The 25,595-nt window shown below is 36.6% G+C and overlaps 1 protein-coding gene across 1 annotated transcript in view; it reads right to left on the bottom strand.

Annotated features, from left to right (window-relative positions):
* Positions 1-22,871, bottom strand: part of LOC106881138 (integrator complex subunit 2) — a 31,805-nt gene extending 8,934 nt beyond the window's left edge. Inside the window, exons 1-18 of the mRNA XM_014931412.2 lie at positions 22,464-22,871; positions 20,103-20,241; positions 19,787-19,886; positions 18,551-18,664; positions 17,644-17,774; positions 16,904-17,098; positions 16,106-16,272; positions 15,130-15,255; positions 14,296-14,367; positions 13,157-13,268; positions 12,683-12,751; positions 11,555-11,689; positions 10,513-10,828; positions 9,114-9,240; positions 7,898-8,031; positions 5,847-6,057; positions 4,177-4,305; positions 929-1,211 (exon numbers count right to left, since the gene is read on the bottom strand). Coding sequence (XP_014786898.1) covers positions 929-1,211; positions 4,177-4,305; positions 5,847-6,057; positions 7,898-8,031; positions 9,114-9,240; positions 10,513-10,828; positions 11,555-11,689; positions 12,683-12,751; positions 13,157-13,268; positions 14,296-14,367; positions 15,130-15,255; positions 16,106-16,272; positions 16,904-17,098; positions 17,644-17,774; positions 18,551-18,664; positions 19,787-19,886; positions 20,103-20,241; positions 22,464-22,774 — 2,871 coding nt within the window. The 5' untranslated portion in view covers positions 22,775-22,871. The remainder of the gene's footprint in view (positions 1-928; positions 1,212-4,176; positions 4,306-5,846; positions 6,058-7,897; positions 8,032-9,113; positions 9,241-10,512; positions 10,829-11,554; positions 11,690-12,682; positions 12,752-13,156; positions 13,269-14,295; positions 14,368-15,129; positions 15,256-16,105; positions 16,273-16,903; positions 17,099-17,643; positions 17,775-18,550; positions 18,665-19,786; positions 19,887-20,102; positions 20,242-22,463) is intronic.
* Positions 22,872-25,595: the final 2,724 nt, after the last annotated feature.

Raw genomic sequence — 25,595 nt, 5'->3', positions numbered from 1 at the left:
TCTTTGTAAGCCTAGTACTTATTCTATCGGTCTCTTTTGCTGAACCGCTAAGTTATGGGGACGTAAACACACCAGCATTGGTTGTCAAGCGATGTCGGGAGGACAAACACAAACACACACATATATATATATATATATATATGATGGGCTTCTTTCAGTTTCTGTCTACCAAATCCACTCACAAGGCTTTGGTTGGCCCGAGGCTATAGTAGAAGACACTTGCCCAAGGTGCCACGCAGTGGGACTGAGCCCGGAACCATGTGGTTGGTAAGCAAGCTACTTTATTTCATTAACGATTTGCCATGAAGAAAGGAATGAATACAAGGTATTAGCGAAGTTTGTATGCAGAGGTGTGTGGGAAAAAACTTATCCATATGGTGTGTGCGTATACACACAGACACACACACATATATATATACACTGTTAGAGTTGTATGACTGAGATAGAAATTGTCCAAATAAATGCATACAGTTCTTAAGACCAATGCTTGACAAAAAGCTTGCACTGTTTCAGCTGCAAAAATCTTCTAGTATTGCTCATTTCACTAAAATCCATTTGGATAAGCATTTGTGTAAACTTGAAAACAAGTACATTTCATTTCATAAGCTTCTTTTTCATTGGTTGAGATATGAAAAGATTCCCTGAGGTGCATTAACCTTAGTTAATGATAGCTCTAGTTGGGCTCCGACTCTGAACACAGACTAGTAATACATATATTATACAGAATATTTTAAACTAAAAAATAAAAACATTCCTTTTTTAATATAAAATTGAGCTAGGGGCTGGATCTAGCTTGCAGGCCCTATGTTTGATACTCTTGGCTTAGACTACGGAAAAAGACAAGGGTAGCCATAACTGGAACCCTTTTAACTATTGTTCTGCTCAATCAGATCAGAGAAAGGATTAAACAACCTCAACACGAGCTTACCATTTCATCTGGTTGTCTAAGGCAACATTCCAATAAGATCTGCACTACTGCACTTTCTTGTGCAGATGTCAAAGCATTTTTCAGTTCTTTTCTTTCTTGCTCTAAAGAAACTGAAGTTTTATCTTGCAATTTTTCCTTGTCTTTTTTGTCCTGATCTTGAGCATTGTTGAAACCAGGGTTCTCAAAGAGAGGATGCGAAGCTATATGACTGGATAGAAACACCCGGCATGCCTGTATGTAAGCTTCAAGAACCCGTAACACAATCTCCAATACAGGGGGACATCTGAAAAGAAAAAAAAAACAAAAAAAAAAACAAAAAACAAATATTAGATATCTATCTTGTTTTTAAGAAATACTTTAAGGAATTTGGAAACTCCTTTTGGTTTATGTAATGTTCTCTTTTTGTCCCTTTCTTTTAATAATTTAGGATCTGCAGAACTTACTAATAACAAAGTTATTTTAGCAGCTATTTTGAGCTAAATGGTGACCTCCCTAGTGCCAGTTTCTGAATGATTTGTCAACAATGTCACCATCTGCAGTTCAACAATTTTTTGAAGAAGTACAGAATGTAAACATTTGCAAAGGCACTCATATGTACACAGGCTTTGTACAGTTTCCCAAATTTTGTCTACTAAATTCACCTACAAGGCATTGGGCACTCCAGAGCTATAAGATACTTGCCCAAGGTACTGTTCAGTGGGACTGAACTTGAAACATGGCTGTGTAGTGAAGTACTTAACCACAAAGCCATACCAGCACATGGCTGTATGGTTAAGAAGTATATACATTTAATTAATTCTTTCTAATTTTGGCACAAGATCAATACTTTCAGGGGAAAGGATATGTCATTATATCTACCCTAGTACTTGACTGGCACTTTATTTTATCAATCCTGGAAGGATGAAAGGCAAAATTGACCTTGCTGGAATTTGAACTCACAATGAAAAGAGCTGGACTGAGCATATTATCTGATGCACTAACAATTCAGCTAGTTCACTGCCTTATGCTTTATTAATGAAAATTTCATTAATTTACTTTTATACATGTTTACAATTAGAAAAACAACCTTAATGAAAATAAATACCTTAGAATGGAACTTTTTAACAGAGGAGTCACTTTTCACAACTTAAGAAATCTCAAACAGTTCTAAATAGAATGAAAATATTGATCTCTAATACAGAAATAATGCCTCAAGTTTGGACAGGGTTATAGCCAATTATTTTCCAACCCAAATTCCTGACTAGTACTTAATTTTATCAATCCTGGAAGAATGAAAGATAAACTCAACTACAGCTGGATGTAAACTAAGAATGTAAGTTATCTGTAAAAATATTGACAAAAATGTTAATCACTTATGATTTAAATATTCTATATTCTAGATAACATTTATAATCACCAACTACATGATGTTTCGACTCAGATACTGGATAATTATGCCTCATTAGAAGAGCTTTGTGACACAGCCAAAACATTTGAAAAAAAACAAAATAAAACCTCCAACATAATTACAATGAAAACAGAGATGTTCTTTCAGAATGATGTCAAGGCTTCATAAGATTAAGAGATATCAAAGTTTTACATAATCATAAGATATTGGGCAAAGTTGACCTTGGCAAGACTTTAACTCAAGAGTGCAGAAAGTTGGAACAAACACTGCAAAGTATTCTTTCCAATGTCCTAACAAATCTACTGATTTGTCTGATTTGCAACCTTGCAAACTTACCCACACACGAGTCCGTCCCTGACAAGTCTCTCTCTTCCCTGCAGCTCATCTCCCTACCCCCCCCTTTCCCTCCACCCATGTTCACTCACTGCATTCTCTTCTCCACCATCCCCCCTTCTCCTTTTGCACTCTTGCAAACTTACTTGCCCACTCACCCTAACCCAATCCTCAGTCAGTATCACTTCACTTCACTTTATATACCTTTCCCTGTAACTTGAGTATGCACCCCAACACATCTTCACCCTCTTCTCTCGCTCTACTCTCAACCTCTCCTTTCCCAAATGAGGCCACCATGTACCTCCCCTACTGCAAGACACCTATTTCTGTCCCACTCACAAGGTTTTATCTGGCCTGGGGCTCTAAGCAGAAAATACTTGCCTAAGGTGCCACACCGTGGGACTGAACCTGAGATGGTTGGGAAGCAAGCTTCTTAACCATGCAGCAATACCTCCGCCTACCTTTATAGGTTTATAATATATCATTATTATATAATCAGTGGAAGATGTATGCAACCTGACTGATTTCTGATTCCTTATCGGAGTATCTGAACAAAGCTTCACACATATTACTTTACTATGTACAGGCATGTACATCACAACTTCCCATCTTTTTATCTTATAACTCAGACATTTCGTGCTTATAAAAAACCCAACCCACACCTGTTGTTACATAATCATTAAATGTATTGACCTCTTGTGACATGAATGTGTGTAATTCATTCAGAAGGACAGTTAAAACGTCATCTGGCTCAGATAGAAAGTACAATTTTACATTTAAGATTAAAAGTATCCATTGCTGTTTACGTTAGCTCTTGTAATTCTGTCAGAGATTTACAAAACAGTCAGGCTATTGAACTGGTCTAGGCTGTTTATCATATCGCTTTGCTTATCTTGTTCAGTTCATATCTTGTTTCTAGACATAGCTTGCTATGTCTCACTCTCATGGTGTCTTGGTAGGGGCACGCTGTACTGTAGGTGTAAAGACTAAGATTTTTGTAGAGGAGAAGAAGAAAAATCAGAGTTGTGAAGTTCATGCCTATCCTATGACATCAATTACACCACTGTTGGAACTGTATTTGATTATATGAGGGGGTGTTGAAAAGTTCCTAGCTTTCAGTAAAAGAAAATAGGGGAGGATCAGTTAATTATTTTATTCAACATGTTCCCTTTCAGATTCATACACTTATTGCAGTGGTCCTTCAGTTTCTCTAAGCCCTGTAAAATGAACTTGGAAAGTTGGGGGATCCAACCAGTCCTTTCACAAAACCTTTAAAGCCAGGAACTTTTCACACACACATGCACACACACACGCATACACTAGTAAATATCAACTTCTTATGTTAGTATGTATAATTAGTATATATAAGTCTGCAGATGTAAATTAAAAGCCAAGTCTCCACATCACATTCTTCACACCCCTATTCTCAGTGATACCATAAACATGAGATCCATACAAGCATAGAAAGGTGTAATGTTAAAATGATGATGATGATGATGATATTCCGCATAACAAAGAGCTAACTTACCTAAATACTCGGTTATCACACTGAAGAACAACTAGGGGATCGACAGTGATGTCGTTCTCTGATACAGGGACAGCAGATTTGACACCGTTATGATTGATTCTGAGAGCGTTGACTGTCATGAGACGTAACCTGAAAGAAAACAAAGCAAAAGGTAAAATGACAAAAAGAAGAAGAAAAAAATGAAATAACCAGAAGTAACAAAAGATAAGTTAAAGAAGTGACCATGTCAGAGGTAATAAGGTCAAAGTTGATGTCAGAGGTGATGAGGTCAGAGATGATGGCAGCAGCGGTGATGAGGTCGAGTCTAGGACATTTACACCTTCATGCACAATAACCCACCAAGGACAACAGACAATGATTTAAAAATTCTTAATATATTGGAGAGGGGGTAATTAACCAAGAGGGTAGTTGTCATCAGGGGTAATTGTCCTGATATGGATAAGGTCAGAGATGATGATGTTAAATTATGTGCTTTATTCAGGAACAAACTGCAATTGCTGTAGTAAGATTTGAACTCATGTCTACATAGTAATCCAGCACATGAAGTTCAAATCCCACCAAGTTCAAATTTACCTTTCATCCTTTCAAGGTCAATAAAAGAGTCTCAATTCAAGGCAGTGGATTAGTTGCGAAAGATGCCCTGCAGCATCTGTTCTGGCTCTTTTAGCATTCCATAATCTGTGAGTTATCCTCAGAATGGAGATCTGATCTGAATGCATGCAGGTTACCAGATGGTGGTATTGAAAACAAAAGATGGATTAAGCTTACCACTTAAAACAAATAGACTGTATTTGTTTCATATTTGTACAGTCTATCCAATGGACTTCAGTACAGTTTCTGTCAACACAGTTTAACTCACAAGGCTTGAGTTAACCTAAGGCTATGGTACAAAAATACTTGCTTCAGATGCTTCACAGTGGAATCAAACCCCAAAACAATACGACTGAGAAGAAAACATTTTACTCCACGGCCAGGTTTGTGTTCATAGTTTAATGAAAGATACAAATTCGTTGTTGTTGGCACTCTGTCGCTTACAACGTTGAGGGTTCCAGTTGATCCGATCAACGGAACAGCCTGCTCGTGAAATTAACGTGCAAGTGGATGAGCACTCCACAGACACGTGTACCCTTAACGTAGTTCTTGGGGATATTCAGAGTGACACAGATTGTGACAAGGCTGACCCTTTGAATTACAGGCACAACAGAAACAAGAAGAAAGAGTGAGAGAAAGTTGTGGTGAAAGAGTACAGCAGGGTTCGCCACCATCCCTTGCCAGAGCCTTGTGGAGCTTTTAGGTGTTTTCGCTCAATAAACACTCACAACGCCCGGTCTGGGAATCGAAACCGCGACCCTATGACCGCGAGTCCGCTGCCTTAAACACTGGGCCATTGTGCCTCCACGATACTAATTCACACAGTATGAAATTCATTTGACACTTTCGCATTTAAACCATCCGTATCTGATCCAAATATTCTACATGTTTTATGTTGAAACAAGTTAGATTTGGCCTCTCACACCTGCCCTACAATGTCATTCTAAAAATAAGCAATCACATCATTAAGAGGTTATGAGATAATGCATGATAAATAAAAACAATGTGAATAAATAAGCATTGTATTTGAGAGAGTAATCTGAATGCTAAAGGGTTGAAGAAATAAGTGAAACAATTACCTTCGAGGCATAAGACCATGTAACCGGAACCAAATTTTCTTGATTAGATCTTGGACTCGACGTGGAACTGAAGCATTCAGAATGGAAGGTAAAGCAGCCACCACACAGTCAGCATACACAAGTAAATCCCGAGCAGGAATTAACAGTAAGCTGTCCAGAAGCTGGAAAATGGCCAACGGACATTGTTGCTTCTTAGCAACATCATCAACAGCTGTTGGTAGAGATAAATAAAATGTATAGATTAGCAATAAAGGAATCTTTTTTTACATTTTAAAGTCACATTGAAGTAAATGCAATCTAATAAGGTTGCTGTAAAGAAAATTTTTTTATTAAATGTTTTAGGCTTCTATCAGTCAGTATTTACCATGCAATTATACATTATGCCCCAGTCTGAGCTAGATCTTTTGGAAGAAGACCAGCAATTCTCCATGCATGCAAGTCTCCCGTCTCCACACTACCACTATTTATCTAAGGGAAAAGCCAGACCAATTCAGCTTGGCACCAGTGTTGTTGTTTCTACAGCTGGATGCCCTTCCTAACGCCAACCACTATGAGAGTGTAGTGGGTGCTTTTACATGCCACCGACACAAGGGCCAGTCAGGCGGTACTGGCAACGGCCATGCTCAAAAGGTGTTTTTTACGTGCCACTTGCACAACAAAATAATATAATAAGCATTGCTAATGCAGTAGGACATGGTGTTGCCTCATAAAAACATTTAATATACTTTATAGTATATTACGGTTGCATAATGAAATACCACGTACCTACAAGCCATTAATATCATTTTATATATGGAATACATAATTAACTAGATATTAAGACTCCATTTTGAGCGTGGCCGTTGCCAGTACCGCCTGACTGGCCTTCGTACGGGTGACACGTAAAAGCACCCACTACACTCTCTGAGTGGTTGGCGTTAGGAAGGGCATCCAGCTGTAGAAACTCTGCCAAATCAGATTGGAGCCTGGTGTTGCCATCCGGTTTCACCAGTCCTCAGTCAAATCGTCCAACCCATGCTAGCATGGAAAGCGGACATTAAACGATGATGATGATGATGATTAAATCATAAAAATGATTTTTTAAGAAAACAATGGAGAAGTCAGAATGATCAGATTTATATAAGTATAAAAGAAAATCTGATAGAACATCTCAGAAATTCATTTAATTGTTTAATGAGCTAATGAAGAAGCCCTTATGTGGTTGTTTGATCCAGTAAAAATAGTAGCCAAATTGTTTCAAATCCCATTCTAATGTCTTAAAAGAGAAAAGGGAAAAGCAGATATTCTTAAAAAGATGGGATGGTCACATTTGTAGTGCCTCTGATCAGGGACGTGCTTGATCAGAGCTGCGTTGGGACTAAACGACAACTTGTTTACATACACTTACAATCACCATTGTATCCAGAAGATATGTTTATTTATTCTTAGTTACGACTTGATAGTTCCTTCCTGTCCGACATATCCACTATCACTAAACCTGCACACAAATATAACTCTCAAATATACCACGCAGAACAACTGGAGTCAATTAACTCTATGCTAATCAGGTTATGCAATTTTTGTTTTGCTCTAAATTTATTTTCATTCCACAGATTAGTTTGTGAATCTCGATAACTGCATTGAATTTGGAATTTTGTTGACTGAAAGGAACCAATACCTTTCTTGTGCATGTTTACGACTGGATACAACAACATTTAACTCTTTCACATTCTAGTTATTCTGTCATATTCAATGTGTATTTATTCCCATTGTTTTGAAGTAATCATGTATTATCTTTGTAGCTTTGGGAGTTCAATGAGGGGATTATTTATTTTTAGAATGACATTCTAGGATAGGTGTGAGAGGACAGATCTGACCAGTTTAAACATAAAGCAAGTAGAACACGACTGGTTTAAATGCTAAAGGGTTAAGGATTTCTATTTCATTCATTGACTCTTGAAACACTAAAGGGTTAATGATAACTATGTCTTAACCATGATGAAGTCCCAAGACACAATCTGAGATGAAATTATTTAAAAAAACAACTGCATCTCAGGAAAAAATATATTTACCTTTCTGAAAAGCATCAGGGGTGCATACGTTCTTAGAGGAAGCTCCTAAAGAGGGCAAAAGTCCTACTGGAGCCACAGACTCTCCCAACCAATCCTCCACGAGACACAAATGTGGATAATGTGTTGCTAGTAACCTGCAAAAGAGAGGGAAATATGTTTTAAAAGGACTGAAGAGATGATTCTTATTTCTTTATATTTTTTCAACATGTCTAATGCCAACCATTTTACAGAGTGTAAAAAGCATCCATAAAGTGGCTGGTGTTAGGAAGGGCATCCAGCCATAGAGACTGTGCCAAAATAGATCCTTTGAACCTGGTGCAACCTTCTAGCTTGCCAGCATCTGTCAAACCATCCAACCCATGCCAGCATTGCAGACAGATGTTAAATAATGATGTTGATGATGATGATGATATAAATGATATCATTGTGGTGATAATGGTAAAAGTCATTTGCCCAAGATGTCACAGAGTGGGTTCAACCTCAGGAGCTCATGTCTGCAAAGTTAACCTCATCATAGTGAAGTAATCATTCAGTTATGCCGGAGTCATTTCTGTAAATTGCATACATCCACATCAACACTTCCGTTGGTTTTCCATGTATGAGTCAGAGGGAACAATGTTGAATTAAATCTTTCTATGGCTGGATGCTCTTCCTGTCACCAACTCTCATCTGTTTCCAAGTATGGTAATATTTTCCTAGGTCTATCAAGCTGAATATGCTTTGCATGGAAAAACTGTAAACATAAAACTATGTTTTGTATGAATGATGATCTTCATTATAGTCAGTGCATACATGTTGAAACAAGAACACACAAATTTATTTATGTACATAAAAGCACCCACTACACTCTTGGAGTGGTTGGCATTAGGAAGGGCATCCAGCTGTAGAAACTCTGGTTCACCAGTCTTCAGTCAAATCGTCCAACTCATGCTAGCATGGAAAGCGGACGTTAAACGATGATGATGATGGTGATGTATATGAAAATATATATGACAAGTTTCTTCCAGTTTCCATCTCCAAAATTACTCCCCAAATATTAGTTGGCCCAAGTTATAGTAGATGGCACCGACCACAGTGGGAATTAACCCAGAACCACAGGGTTCCAAAGCAAACTTCTTCACCTTGGACCAAGCCTATATTTGCTACATTTTTTTTAAAGATGTGGGTAAATACTAACAAACATTTGTTTTAATGTAAGCAAAGCTGTGTTACTAACCTTAAAAGAGGAGAAAATAGACCAGCATAAAAGTGTTGGTTTTTCTGAGCCTCTTGAATTAGAAAATTTATGGGAATTTCTTCCATCACATATTCGGGATAAACCTTAATTTTACGGTTGCAGCTCACTGAAATTGATGATTGTAGAGAATGAAGAATAAACAAATAATACAGATAGGGACTGTTACTTGGAGAATTTCATTCAATATATTTCATTATCAACACATTTAAGAATAATAGCTGTACATGACAAATTGGCAGAGTCATTAGAGCATCAAATAGAATGTTGTTTTGGATTTCTACACTCTGGGTTCGAGTCCTGCCTAGATCAACTTTGCCTTTCTTTCAGTATAGATGACTAAAATACCCGGCCAGGTCAGTGGATTGATAGAATTGCTAGAAATATTAGAAAAGATATTTTGGCAGAATCTGTTCCAGGTCTTTGAATTCTGAGTTCAGATCATGCCTAGGGTTACAATGGCAAGAAGTAATCATATAACTACAGGAGCACCCTATCCAACCCATAATTGGCTGGCATGTACAGATAAGCCTACAACCAACACAGGTATGGCATGACAAGACTTTTATCCAGTAAGGGATTGACAGAAGATGAATGGCATCACACAGAGAATTTTAGGTAAGAAGTTGACACTGCAATTTGTAGGGCCCTTGTGGGTCAAAACTAACCATGAGTTAGCCCTACATCCATGTAATAGAACTACTCAACACAAACAATAACTTGAAATATGAACAACATCCCATCGTGGTTCATTAGTTATTGAATCATTAATGAAGAACTTCATCTTCATAGAATATGCCAGGCAGCAAATTATTGGCAGAGTCATTAGAGTACCAGACAAAATGCCAGGGAGAGAGAGAGAGAGAGGTGTTCTTAGTTCAACCTTGTTTTTCATCCTTCCAGGGTCCCATAACTGAAGTATCAGTTGAAGGCAGAGGACTGGCTGAATTGTTAGAGAGTTGGGTGAGATGTTTTGCAGTAACTGTTTTGGTTCTTTGTGTTCTGAGTTCAAAACCTGCCATGGCCTATTAGGTAGTAGAATTGACCTGTCATCAGGTTTGGCACCACTTCTTGGGTATCTTTAGCAGGGTCCACTCCATCACAAAAATTTGGTCCAGGTCTTCAGCTTGAGGATCCTTTCCTCTATGCCTCCCATTAATCTAGCAGGTCTTGCAAAGTATCTTGAGTATTGTTCTTCCCTCATCACTAAGTGATTGACCACACCAGAAATCACAGGTGCAAAGACAGTATAAAATAAACGTGATGCTTCAACCAGGTATCAAACCTACATCTCATACTCAGTTTGCTGAGAGCTTACACAACAGATTTAAAATCAAAATTTGTTTTTCGATTTGACATCATCACTAAAGTAACAACTTACCAATTGACCTCATGTTATTGAGCAAAGAATCTTCATACAGTAGCATATAATATAACATTAGAAGTTGCGGCGTGAGGCAAGGTTGCTCCTCACTTGTCTTTTGATTAGGGTTAGAAGTTTCTCTCATGCAGTTTGAGCGGACAGTAAACACGGACTCTTTAAAGACATCCAACACTTCCTGTTCGCCAATAGGTTCATTCTGGAAATCTGACTTGTTGCCCTTCACAAGAATTGAATTCACATAAACCTCAATAAGCAGTGGCAATTTGGTGTGTAAAGGTACTGAACTATTGAGCATCTGCTTGTATATCCAGTCCTGAAATAAGAAAGATTACAGTAAATCAAATAATTATTCAAGAGAAAATAAAGAAGTCATCTCATTTATTAGCAGATTTTCCATGGGGTCGATTTGTTCGACTAAAGGCGGTGCTCCAGCATGGCCACAGTCAAATGACTGAAACAAGTAAAAGAGTAAAGTAGATAATCCTCAACATTTCATCAAGCAATGAAATGTTGCTACTTTTTTTATTCCCCATTCCAAACACATTGTTACTAAATTCTCTGTAGTCGTTCCATTTCAATCAAAGCCTTCCATATTTCTCCAAGAACAACCTAGATCTTCTGCCTTAGAATGTCATTACTTTGAAACTATTTCCATACATATTTCTACAAGGATTTCAAACAACATATTAACCCTTTTTTATTTGAATCTTTCTATTAAAAAAAAAATATTTAAAAATCTTGTTCTTCCTTATTACAACAACAAATATATTTTTATTGTCCCAAGTAAGAGAAAAATAAAACCAATTGATTTAGATTGATTTTCTTAATCAAATACATACTTGGGTGATTAATCTTGTTGACTATATTCAATTTATAGGACTTTAATCCTACTGTCTGGCACCATACGAGGTGGGAACATTGCCAGATCTTGTAGCTTAAAGGAGTGTAAGGAGAGAAGGAAGCCAATGTCCGAGGAAGTTCGGAGCAAAACAATATTAGAGCAAGAGATCAATGTGAGATGGTTTTGCAAAGAACTTACTTTTATAGGTACTTTATGTTTGGCAAAAGAATAAGACTTGAGTAACTGGTAAATACTATGAACAGGTAAATAACCAGTCATATTGGCATTCAATTGTGGAGTGACTGGTACCTTGACAGCATGCATTGTAATGACCTGAAAGAAGCAAAGAAAGAAAGTGAGAGTGGGTTGCTACAACACAATATGTAACGGTGATTACTAAATCCAAACATTATGTTATAATGCTACATACAATACATAGCAATAATTATTTAAAAAATAAACTACTGCATAATAATGTTACGCATCACAACACAATAACACTGACATATGTGAGAAGCATCACAGTACATAGTGGTAATTACTAATGCATATGTTATATAAAACACGATATACAACTGCAATTAGTAAATATATCTTATGTTACATAGTATTACAATGCTACATAACAACAACAACACAGAGATATATTTAATCACCACTTCAGTTCTATTCTATTATAGTTTAATCCTTTTTTGATCATATTTCTAATGAAATACACTGTCTACCTGTCTGCATTAATTTTGAAAAAACTCAAGAATTCAGTAGTATCTAGTGAAATAATTAACTTCATTATTAATAAACTGGTGTTCAGAACATAATTTGATAAAAGTACCTTGAGTAAAATTATTATGCAAATTTTTGATTTAAATATGTTCTTTAACCCTTTAAGATTTAAACCATCCACATCTGGTCAAAATATTTTACTTGTTTTTGTGTTCATACCAGCGAGATCTATAGCCTCTCACATTACACTGTCATGCTAAAAATATCAATTACATCATCAAAATCTTGAAGCTACAAGATAATGCATGATTAATTCAAAACAATGTGAATAAATAAGCATTTCATTTGACAGAGGAATATCTGAATGCTAAAGGGTTACAGCAGGTGGTTTCATATAAAAGATTCGGAAGTAGTTTTAAGTTGGTTAGTATGAAGACACTTGTGTGATGGGAACAAGATGTATAAACATTTGTTTATTTTCTATACCATAGGCATTATCATCTGAAGGTTACATTAACTACACCATCTTGGATTAAATATAGGGTATTTCATAAATTAGAGAAATCATTAGTCTTTTAAAAATCTGACAGAAAATTCTCTTACTTGTTCAGTAAAAATTTCCTGAGTAAAAATATAACGTAGCTTTGTCAGAGTATTTGATTTTACTGGACTCTAAAATTAGAAAGAAGAATATACATTACTTTACAATATGGACATAGAATATAATAATAAACATTAACACATAAAAAATGGTGTTGGTGATAGCAGAATGGTGATGATGATGAAAACAAGGACTAGGTGGATGTTTCAAAAATTATCCTTTCATTAGTGGCAAATGATGGCACTTTGCTTCATATCCTAAATGTTAGACTAGCATGCTCAAAAAAAAAACAAAAAAAAAACAAAACAAAAAAAAGGTGATGATTGTAGCCAGATCACACAATGAATCAACCAGATATACTAAGTACCAGCACATAACGTGGTGGACTTGTGGGTTTCTGCCAACCTCCAGCCTATGCAGAACTGTGTGAGAGAGAGAGAGAGAGAGAGAGAAAGAGAGAGGATTGTCCACATTACCTTCATGCCTAATGTAGCAGATACAAGATCTGCAATAGCATATGTCTGGTTACTATGGAAATGGATAGCTATCAAAAACAGGAGCTCCTCAAAAGATGTACCACCAGTTTCTCTGAGAAATAAAAAATAAAACAAGCATAGAAAAGAGGACATTAAAACAATGACGATGATGATGAAAAAGATGGAATAGTCACATATGGAACACTTTTGTGTTCCATAAGTCAACTGAATCAAACAACAATTTGACAAAGTGTAACCCACTTCAGAAAGAAATCATTAAAAAGACAAAGGACCTGTCTACTTAAGCCATTTGATATCTCCAACATCAACAAGGCTACATTAACCGAACTATTGTTTTTCTTCAAATAGATAACATTTGAAAGAAATTTATTCTCTGAATATTTTAAACTTTTCTATGTCTACAAATGTACAGTATTGTACATTTATTTAGTGATTTTCTAGTCATTATTTCAACAAGAGTGGAAGCAGGGAAAGTTGAGTGGTTAAGAAGTTCATTTCATGATTCTGTGTTGTGGGTTCAATCCCATTGTGTGACATTTTCGACAAGTGTCTTTAACATAGCCTCAGTTTGATCTAAGCCTTCTTAAGCAACATTTCATACACAGAAACTCTGTGGATGACCACCAGATGGAGTGTACATATACATTGACAGGTCCAGCCCCATCACATATTGTAAATTGGTTTGGGAATTAATTTAAAGGCGGAATACTGAAAAATACTCAGCCACTTACACATTAATCTAATGAATTGGACACCAGTTGATTGAACAACTGAATACTAATCATTGAAACCAATGAAAGATCCAATAGTTCAGTAAGTATGGTGAACCTTGTGCTTTGCTGGAGAGGTTTAATAAGACCAAAACATGTCCAGACTTGTCTCCCATATCTGCTGAAATTATTAAAATAATACTAGTTATTGAGTAAATGTTGTCTTTTCCTTATCAGATAGTTATTAATAATTTCTAATTAGATTTCAGATACTCAGTACATTAAATATATTAATACAGACTTAATTATTTTTTTTTCCGTTGCTGTTGTTTACATGAAGATTAAGTAAAGAAGAAAGGTTTCAACAAGTTCCAGTGGCACACAGTGGAACTGATCTATTTTACTCACTTCTCAAAGGAATCACCAAACTTCATCAACCAACGAACCCACTCGGTTACTTGTCCTTCTTGTTCAGATGTTCTGAAATGAGAGAAGCCACAAAAATTGAAAACATAAATTTCTTGAATTAACGACAGTGATTTTAATCAGAATGAAGCAACTGGGTGCAGCTGTTTAGATGCTAACTGATTTGGCTTGGCAGACTGGGTACTCAGCATGTTTTGGCAACATTACATTTTGGCACTAGAGGCAGACACACACACACACACACCCAGGCATATACACACAGAAATATAAAGAGAGAGAGAACAAGAGAAACATTGAAATATTTGGTGTCAATTAGGTCAGTGTTGGATCAGCAACACCAAATAGATGGTACCAAAGCAGCTGTGCCAAAATGTCTCATACTTGAATACAGAAGATTACAAGCACCAATCTGCCAGCCCTCTTGGCTATTATATTGTCAGCCATCTCTACTAATGCAGGGTAGGCTTTGCTGACCAATTCTATCATGTTGAACACCAGGCCATATCAGATGCTATATTTTGGAAACTTCTGCAGCCGAACAGAGGATAAAAACCACTTAATAGCGTACATTAATATTATTGGCAGAGACATACAGCATGAACTTGATGGGATAAAGATTCCTGACCTGGTTCGATGAAAAACATCTTGGTTACAACTTAAAGAAAATGGTGGATGATATTTGAGTGAGGTACGTCATATTGGGATCGAACCAGGAACCAGGTAATTGTGAAGCTAACTGTTCAACAACACATCCATGCAATGTTTTATGAAAAATGTAAAAAAAAAAGATGCTCAACATTAATTGAATAAACTTACGTCATAAAATACGGAGATGAAATCAGGAAGCAGAGTCCAAGGGAGACAAATCGAGCGCCGGCAGCTGTCAGCGGAGGTTGTGATGTTATGAGATCGAGAATCAGCTTCATCTCTTGATCGGTGAACCTGTCGAAAACCAAGAGAGGTTGTTACATTAAGTAGTAGTAGGAGTAGGAGTAGTAGTAACAGTAATAAAGGAAATAATAATCCTTTCTACTAAAGGCACAAGGACCTGAAATTTGTGGGGAAGGGACTAGTCAATCACATTGACCCCAGTGTTTCACTGGTACTTAATTCATCGACTCTGAAAGGATGAAAGGCAAAGTTGACCTCAGCAGAATTTGAACCCAGAATGTAGCAATGGTCAAAATACCACTGGGCATTCTGTCCAACATGCTAGCTCATCACCTAAGAATAATAGTTTTAAATTTTGGTGTAAGGCCAAAGGGATTATGATGATTACGTTGACCCCAGTCCTCAAAGGGAACTTGAAAAGCAAAAATACGCATGGCAGAATTTGAACCCAGAACATAAAGATGGATGAAGAGCTGCTAAGCATCTGTTAGTCCCATGCCAGTGGCACATAAAAAGCACCATTCGAGTATGGTTGTTGCCAGTGCCACTTGACTGGCTCCTGTGCTGGTGGCACGTAAAAAGCACCATTCAAGTGTGGTCGATGCCAGTACTGCCTGACTGGCCCTCGTACCGGTGGCACGTAAAAAGCACCCACTATACTTTCGGAGTGGTTGGCGTTAGGAAGGGCATCCAGCTGTAGAAACCTTGCCAGATTAGATTGGAGCCTGGCGCAGCCTTCTGGCTTGCCAGTGCTCAAACTGTTCAACCCATGCTAGCATGGAAAGCGGACATTAAACAATGATGATGATGATGATGATGATGATATGCTAACGATTTTGCCAGCTTGCTGCCTTACACACATAAAAATAAAAAACAAAAATACAGTAAAACAAGTACTTACTTGAAGGCAGCCATTCCTTTCAGAGCACAATAAAGTCTGATGAACGAACTGGCTTTAATTACTTGGTTATTAGCAATTGCTTCATGAGGTTTTGGTAGGATCTCTTGTAGCAACTCAAGTAGGGTTTCCCTGAGAGAGATTAACAACACCATCTTGCCTTTCTTTTTCTAAATCGATACAAAATATAACAGAAATGTCAATGCAGATAAAGACATGAATAAAAGAGATATATACAAAATATACAGATGTTTAAATAGAATATCTAAAGAGGCACATTTTCAATCAAGCTGGATGCCCTTCTTTCCTAATGCCAGCTACTCTGAGAATGTAGTGGGTGCTTTTTACGTGCCACCAGCACAGGGGCCAGTCAGGCAGCACTGGCATCGACCATGCTCGAATGGTGTTTTTTACATGCCACTGGCACAGAAGTCAGACAGATGGCACTGGCCGTTTTCTGAGATTGTCACAAGGCTTCACATTTAGTGGAGAAGGCTACAATTGATTGCACCAACTTAGTACTTGGCTGCTACTTTAGTTCATCAATCCCATAAGGATGAAAGGGAAAGTTGGCTGCAGCAAGATTTGAGCTAAGAATGTAAAAGGCTGCAACTAAACACCCGAAGTCAGTCAACATTGAAATATTTAGAGCTTAGTGTTCTACTTTATATAATAACTTATTGTTCTTTCTTGACTCAAATGTATAAAGCACACTAAATTGAAAACATGTAGAAATAGGTATGTTTAGAAAATATGTTTAACTTCAAGCAGACTTTCAGTTTTTATATAAATTCTACTGACCTTTTGACCACTTTTAATATATTGTGAGAACCAAGTGCGGACATTTTGATCTGGGCCAAGCAGTAAACCAGTGATGAAAGGGAGCAAGTCATTGTTTCCAATATCAGAAGCTGGGCCATTCTTGTGATGGTTTTTACCACGGATCATTGAAAGAGACAGTGAAATTGTCAAACCAGGCATGGCACAATGTTGAACCTAAATGCAAAACACAAGAATACATATATAAAATCAGAGTTGTCATTTTAATTTGTTTCATCTGAAAAGAAATAAGCAATTTAAACATTAGTTTGCAGACTCATCACAGCTTCATTAATTAAGAATGACTACAATTTAGACACAATTTTGTTCAATCCATATATATATAACATAACAATATTAGTAATCTTTTAGAAAACCTATGTGGCTAATATTAAATATCTCATCATAAGGTGGGAAGCTAGCAGAATCATTGGCATGCCAGGCAAAATTTCGCCTGTCATTACATTCTGAGTTCAACTACCCTGAGGACTCTGTTAAAAGTACACTTGTCTGTGGAGTGCTCAGCCACTTGCACATTCATTTCATGAGCAGGCTGATCCATTGATCGGATCAACTGGAAATCTCATTGTCATAACCAACAGAGTGCCAGTTATACACATGTTGTAGGTTCTTTGTCATCACTAGATACTGACAGGTTCATTGTTATATAATCAGGGGAAATAAAGAACAGGGAAAATAAGCACCAAACTACCGATACTCACACATAGTGACCGCACAGTTAATGTTTCAGATGGATTCATAGAACATAACATCTGCAGCATTGTCATCCGCCTTTGGCCAGCAATTGAATCTTCATCGACTTTATCACCATGGGATACCAGATGTTTACATACTGAAAAGGAGATGTATAACTTCTAAAATATGAAATTTTGTCAAAGATGTTAGTAAACCGTGTTCAGCATGAGAAATTACACCAGCATAAAGTTTCAAACTGTTTAGTTAAAAAACAATAATTTAAACATCTGTGAGTGAAACTGAAGAGACCTGATGTTTCTAACCCAAGGACAGATCACAATATTTGTAGTAAACTTGAACTTATTATCATTTGGTTGATAGTCCTGTACCTTAAATTCAGAACCAATACATTTCTAAAATATATTTTACAGATAAATTTTATATATATATAAGGAAAAGGAATGTCAGGATCATTTATAATAAAAAAAATTATTATTATAATAGTTTTCTGAATCACTTTCACTCACACTAGATTTGCACACACCATCACTTATAGACGCAATGGCTGACTCACAAACACTCATAGATGGACTTGTACATTTCTTTTTAAAAGACAAATCTAGAGTTGTTTGCTTAGAAGAAGCTTTTTTTTCGCTATCTATAAATTTCTTGGTAACATGCAGAAGCATTTATTATGGTAGTAGAAACTTTTGCACTTCATTCAAAATTTGAATCTTCTGCTTGAAAAATAAAATTTGTAAACCCTGCGTCTTGTAAAACGGTTCCTCATAAAGTGAGGTATTACTGTATATATGTAATCAAAATCAGTGAAGATATTCATTTTTGTTTTTTCCAAATTAAATAAAACAAAAACAGCTGGTGCACAAAATTAAGTGTTTTGTTAAGGGATATAACCAATGAAAAGGGACAAACCTTCATGGAAGCAATCAGGAGAATTTGCTACAAGTCTGCAAAGAAGCCACGAACCATTTTTGACACTCAAGAGAGCATTAGCTAAGGAAACGATAGGTAGAAGAGATGGAAGTTCTGGAAGAGAAAAATAATTAAAGTAGAATGAATCAGAAAAGTGTGTCATTTAAGTAGGTAAACAGAATGGTTAGTCTATTTGCTTCATGTAAAGATTGCTTATTCTTCTATTCCTCAAAATAGAGACTGAAAAGAATTCCAATATGTGATGAACACAGAATGTATTTGTTATCATAGAGATCTGACATGCTTGTTGTTGTGGTGTGGTCCCAAATCAGTTTTAATCAAGCAATCCTCTATGTCCATGCCAAATGACTAGGCACAGCACACAGATATGGGTTTTTTTTTCTAGTTAAAGATCTGCAAACTTCAAAATGCAGTTGAAAACTGTATAGACTACAGTGTGACAGTATGGATGTGCTGCGCTCTTCACTGTCCAGTCTATTTCCGTATGTCTGTAGATTCTGATGGTGGCCACAGCAAAAGTGGAAAAGGTGGTCAGAGTGTGATAGTTGCTTAACTCTTATGGAGGTGATACCTGCAGCAAATGAAGGTGATTTGTGGTGTGGCTATAGCATATGTAAGTAGACAATTTATTTATCCCTCTACAGTGAGCTCCAGTATTTTTTCAACTGAAGTAGTACTGTGCCCAGAACTTTATTAGTAAATTACACGATGATAATCATCATCATCATCATCATCACTGTTGTCATCATTGCTGCTGTTGCTATTGCTTTGACCATCACTGCCCCCTCCTCCTTTTTATTGTATGTCTATTTTATATGCTGGCATGGGTTAGATGAGTAGTAGCATTTACCAAATATCAGTCTTCTTAAAACTAAGGAATAGATCAGATGGAGATTTATCTTCCTCCCTTTTTATCCATTTCTATTGTCTACATTCTCACACACACACACACTCTCCTATTCTGTATTTCATAGTAGACATTAGCTCTATTCCAGTGATTAGAAACAATCTTCAAGACTATCTTTTATTTTTAGACCATTCAAGTTATCTCTATTCCTCCTTCATATATAATCACATTTTCTCACATACACTTCCACTATATATTTAGCAAAGTATAAGAAAAACACACTGATGATGAGGACACTCTGTTACACCAATCTGTTGAAATACATAGTTTTGTACAGGATAGTTTTACCTGAAGAATTTAGAAATTACCTGCTTGAGCAATACACAGGACATCAGAAATATCTTCAAGGTATATTTCACATTCAAATAATTCTGAGCTTTTTACATAGAAATCTTTACTTTCTTTGATCTGCAATAAAATTTAGCAATAAATAATTGGCTCATCATTAAAAAGATTATCAACAGGTAACACTGCAATAGAGGGAGAATAATAACTTGGAATGGTAATAATGAAGAACAGAAAGAAACAAGAGGGAAAAACAAGAATCCTTTCTTGCAATTAATCAGATTAATGAGACAATAATTACATAGGAAAATGATGCACTTATTAATTTTTTTTTTTTACCTGGCCAATTATGAAGAATATCTCACTCAGCACCAAACGGATTCTATGTGCACAGTCACTTCTTTCAAATTCCAGGGACAGGCCTTGTTCTAACTGAGAGATCAAAGCACTTTCTGACTGGTTAGATCCAATCTTTTCCCTAAACAAAAAGGAAAAAAAAAAGTTTTAAGAATAAACTAAGAATTTCTGCATCCAGTTTAATAGTTAATAAGTAATTAGTAAACAAGAAGAGATTAAAAAGCACAGATTTTGACAGAATTCTACCTGAAGCACCCCATATGACCCTTCATTATTTTAATTTTTGGGAATTTTCAGGATATGATTTAAAACTTTAGAATTCAGATTTCATTGTCAAATGGATTGCTTATTTATTTGCATGGTTTTTAATTAATGCTACATTATCTTGTAGCTTCAAGATTTCAATGAGGTGATTGTACATTCTTAGAATGACATAGTAGGAGAGGTGTGACAGGCCAGATATGGTCACTGTAAAGTGGTTGGCATTAGGAAGGGCATTCATCCATAAAAACCATGCCAAAACAGACAGTGGGTTTTGGTGCAGTCCTCTGGCTTACCAGCTCCTGTCAAACCATCCAACCCATGCCAACATGGAGGACAGACATTAAACGATGATGATGATAAAATGCTTTTGATCATAGGTTTACTGGATCAAAATCAACCTGGGTCTAGAGAACAACTTTTACCAGGGATCACAATACGGCACCTGTGAGAGGCTACAGTATACAGGGGGGGGGGGGAAGGAATCTTCCTTTCCAGCAGGTATGTGGTGTCAAGAAGAGATTGCACCTTTTGAGGCGTCCTGCGAGAAAAGTTGTCTACCGCTGGTTACCACAGATAGTTGACAGGTCCACTCTCAAGAGCAGCAAATCTTAAGGAAGAGGTCGACAGCAGGATCTCTAAAGCTAGCATTGCTACAGGCAGACTGCAGGAGGGTACCACTTGTGTGCTGGATCTGCATCTCAAGCAGCTACTCTATAGCAAACTCTGTTAGGGAAAGCTTGCTGTAGGGAGAGAAGATAAATCGAAAGGCTGTCTAAAAGTATCTCTGAAAGACCAGTGAATTGTTGTTGTTTAACCCTAAGTTTGTTGTTTAACCCTAAGTCAAACCCTAAGTCAGAGCTGTGATTGAAAATATATAGGCTTCTCTAGGGCTACAGTAATCTAAAGTGTCTTTCCTTTTTTTTTTTTTTAAAGACAGGTCAGTGTGTTTGGAGAGTAATTTATCTTCTATTTCTGACAGGTCAAGCATGCAACGCATGAGTGGCCTGCAGGCAGATTTACAACGTTAATTCAAATTAGGATTGCAATAATATTGAATTACAAAAAAAAAAAAAAAATCAAAACGTTTTGAAGATAAATTACTTTAACCAATGAAACAATGTCTACAAACAAAACGTTTGTTTATACAATGAAGTTAGGATAACAAAATAATTGAAACTAAATTAGTTAAGACGAAAGTTGATAAATAATATCTAACTAAAAATGGATAGGTTGAGCGGACAACTAATAAACAATAATAGAATGAACTTAATAGGAAGTTAGTTTTAGGTTTGGCCTATCTCAGGCAAAAATTTCGAGGAAATGTTTTAAAATAGGAACAATAAATTCAAGTCTAATAAAATACTGCCGAAATAGTCACTGTATATTTAAGTCGTTTTGGACAATGTTTAGTTTACATCAACAAGTGTCAACAGACCTGATAGTGTAGTATATAAGACACTTTACACAGGTCCAACCCCAGTTGACAGTTATTTTTTTTCTTTGGTGTAGGTAAATAGTTATGGATTTAGCGTGGTTTATATACTCATATGGACAAAAAAAAAAAAGTAAACAAAAGTCGGTTCGAAGGATTTTTACATTGGATTATTACATAGGTGTGTGTATGTATGTATAGCCCCCCCCCCCCCAAATATCTAGTGATCAGTGAAAGACCTGAAAAGGTAAGAATTCTGCTCTTTCTACGACACAAGAACTTATTAATTTTACAAACATTGTAAATATTACACTTTTGTGCCACGTTAGAGTATCAAATTAAAAACTTCAGATATGTTTATAATAAAATCAATATTACATCAGAGCTATCTTAAAATAAGTAAATAAAAACTTGATATTGGAATCTGAAGACAGGTTCGATCCCGTATTCATCCAGTATTTTTGGTTTACCACATTAAAAGTCGTGGCAATTTCATGTTGATTACATAACAATATTTCGTATCTGGTGGGTAAAAATCAAAAATAATACGATCCTGTTTCAATAATAAAAAGGTAAAAACAAGGGAACAACCAATTCCGGTTTTTGTATTCAACCACATTGCTTTCTTTTTTTTTAGATCAACTCACCGAAGATTTTGTTCTTTTTTCACGTCTTGTTCAAGCGAATGGAAATCGATAGATAAAAGGGCTACAAGTCCATTAACAACATCGAAATTGGAGAGAATATTGAGGACTGTTTTGCGCGAGGTCGCCCAGGCTTCGCTGGTATCGACGGATTTGCAGAGCGCCATGCGGACGAGCGCCGGCAAGACGGGTCTCAACTTGGACTCGTTCATGCGAGATAAACAATTCACGTCGACATTTTGCATCGCCTGGAAAATTTCAGGATCGACAGGAGAAGATGGGCAATCCATTGTAACGGCTTTCGGTGTATCCATTAGCAATGCGCAGTTAGAAAGTTATACGACAACACTGCCGAAAGCAGACCGAGCTGCCATAGTGGGATCGGAACAATAATGCAGTAACGGCCATTCTCAATTTCTATTGGATAAAATTAAAAACAATGTCTCAACGTGAGAGAGTGGGGGGAATGTATGAAATTGAACAACTCAGCTGACCGAAGGGGAACTTAGCAATAATCCTCAAATCTTTTGTCCGAATTTACAAGCGATTTACTATTCAATTCTTAGACAGTTAGGATGATTTTTAGAAGAAATATAAGTTACGAATTTGTAAATATTGTTCTAAAACTTGGGCAGTCGAGTTGGTAGAGATAATAAAGAGCTAGACTTGATACTTTGCAAAAATGATTTTCTCTAATTTTTTTCCGGGTCGTTGGACGCTTACTTATTCCTCCATGTCAAACCCTGCTAAAAATATTGTCCAGATCAGAGATTTGGCCGATGTTGGCCGTTTATTTTAATCATTTCTGATTTATTTATTATAGAATGATATACTAAGGCATTCATTACACAGGAGACTATGAACATCGACTATATCAATCTCACAAGTCTGGGAGGATCTACAAACATATCAGACCCAGGAAACTACTTCAGCCCTCATTAGTTGCTGACTCTTTCCAAGAGTCACATTTGGAATGGTAACACTGCTTGACACTAACAAACATCCACGAATACATTCCAACTTCTGGCCTGCAGATGCACTGTTTTCTTTGAATGAATGAATTCATTAATTAACTGCATACCTCATTGCCGATCAACTCGCCAACCCACTACATCAGGCCAACAGATGCACTATTTTTCTCTTTGCATATTGTACCTTTACAACAGCCCCTATGTGTGTATGTAAAGTAGTATTTGATTATCGCTCTAAGAATCTGATGAACTTCTGGAATGTAATATGTATATCTAAGTACGAAAAGGGTGTGACAGGAAAGGTTTGACCAGGTTCTTGAACTGAGATGGAAGATCTAATGAAATTAGAAGGAATTCTTAGAATGCATAGACCTTAGCTTTGAGAAAACAAGTCAAGGGCAATGACTCGTGTTAAAATGTTTCAAAGTAATTTCCCTTTATAGATGTAACGTTTAAAATACTGGTCTTAGTGTTCAACAAGAGACTTTTCACATGGTCATTCAACCTGTTGGAAATAACAACGAAATTTTCAACAAAATCATACTCAACTGTCTTATATAAAGAATATACTGGATAATGTAGTTCCTCACATACAAAAAAGATGAGATAGTCATAACTGGAACGACTTCCATCAATGGTCTGTTCAATCAAAATTGATCTTGTGTGAATTAAAAAAGTTTATTTCAAGTCAATGAAGAAAGGTCTTTGTGCAGTTGCTCAATGTCCAAGAAATAGCAGCTAAATTTTCTTGAGATAATATCCTACTATCTTAAATAAGGAAAAGACAAATTGGACAATTTTATCCTATATATTAAGACACCCACCCTCCAAAAAGAATTGAGATAACATATATTACATGAACTAACAGGAAACATCCCACTCCAGAGGGCTTAATTTTCCTTAGTAATAATTAATTTTAATTTAAGCACAAGTGGTTTTGAGGGATCTAAAAGCAATTTGGAAGCTTGCTATGCAATAAAGTTAAACTGGACAAAAATGCTACAGAAACTTATGAAATGCTCTCGAATGCTTATGAATTAAGATGTATGAGCTAAGTATCTGTTTTTCATTGGCAAGTCCATCAGGAAGATCATGATAATCCCCTTTTTTGACATCAAGGGTATCATCTACATCCCCTAAGTTCCCTCTGGCAAGATGGTCAACCAAGAGTACTTTGTGGAAGTTTTGAGGGAGTTTAAAAAGAAATTTCATCATGAAAGATGAGAGCACCTGCATCAGGACAATGCACCAGTCCACAATTTCCATTTTAGTAACCAACTACTTGACAGAGACGGACATCAAAACCGTCCTTCACCCTCCCTACAGTCAGGACGTTGTTCCGTTACTTTTGCTTGATCCTGAAGTTGAAGATGAAGGAGAGGAGTCTGTAACAAGGGTCCTGGACACCTTCACTTTGGAGGATTTCCAAGGGGCTGGAGTACTACAAGAAGTGCATTGAAAGGAGAGGATCCTACTTTGAAGGTGATCAGAGTTTTGTACTTCTTTGAAATTAATGTCTTTCCTGAAAAAGTCTCAATACTTTTTGAATGCACCTTATATCTCTCAGTTATCATCATCGTCTTCTAAATTCACTCACAAGACTTTGGTCATCTAAGGGCCATAGAAGAAAACACTTGTTCAGGGTGCCACACAGTGGGACTAAACCCAAAACCATGTGGCCAAGAAGCAAACTTCTTACCACACAGCCATATCTACACCTAATTTAGATGCTTATAATTAGTCACACAGCAAAGTTATTCTACTGAACCACGATATTAACTAAAGTTGTGACAAGGCTTGTAAAATTTACATCATTATGTAAACCTAGAACAGGACCATGAAGAAGAGTAGGTAAGATAATTGGCTGTTAGCTCATATCTTAAATTCAGACTCATAACACACTTTTTATTTATATCTGGGCTGTTACTTCATTTCACATTTTTCAAATATCCTAGATATGAAATGACCAATTAGATATTGGGCTACTTCCAGTTAATAGGCTGCTGAGTTCAAAGTGATTGAAAATATTTTGTTGTTGTTGAGATCCAGGTCAGTCTAGTGCCATGGGCATATTGTGTAGTTGCATGGGAGCCCCATGGGTTAAGAGGCTCAATGCTAATCTTTGTGCCCCGTGGCTTGCAATCACTGAATATGATAGACCCCC

This window comes from Octopus bimaculoides, chromosome 6 (genome assembly GCF_001194135.2).
Source record: "Octopus bimaculoides isolate UCB-OBI-ISO-001 chromosome 6, ASM119413v2, whole genome shotgun sequence".
Taxonomy (NCBI): Eukaryota; Metazoa; Mollusca; class Cephalopoda; order Octopoda; family Octopodidae; genus Octopus; species Octopus bimaculoides.
Note: the sequence above shows the minus strand (reverse complement) of the source record. Positions and strands in the feature narration are given on the sequence as shown.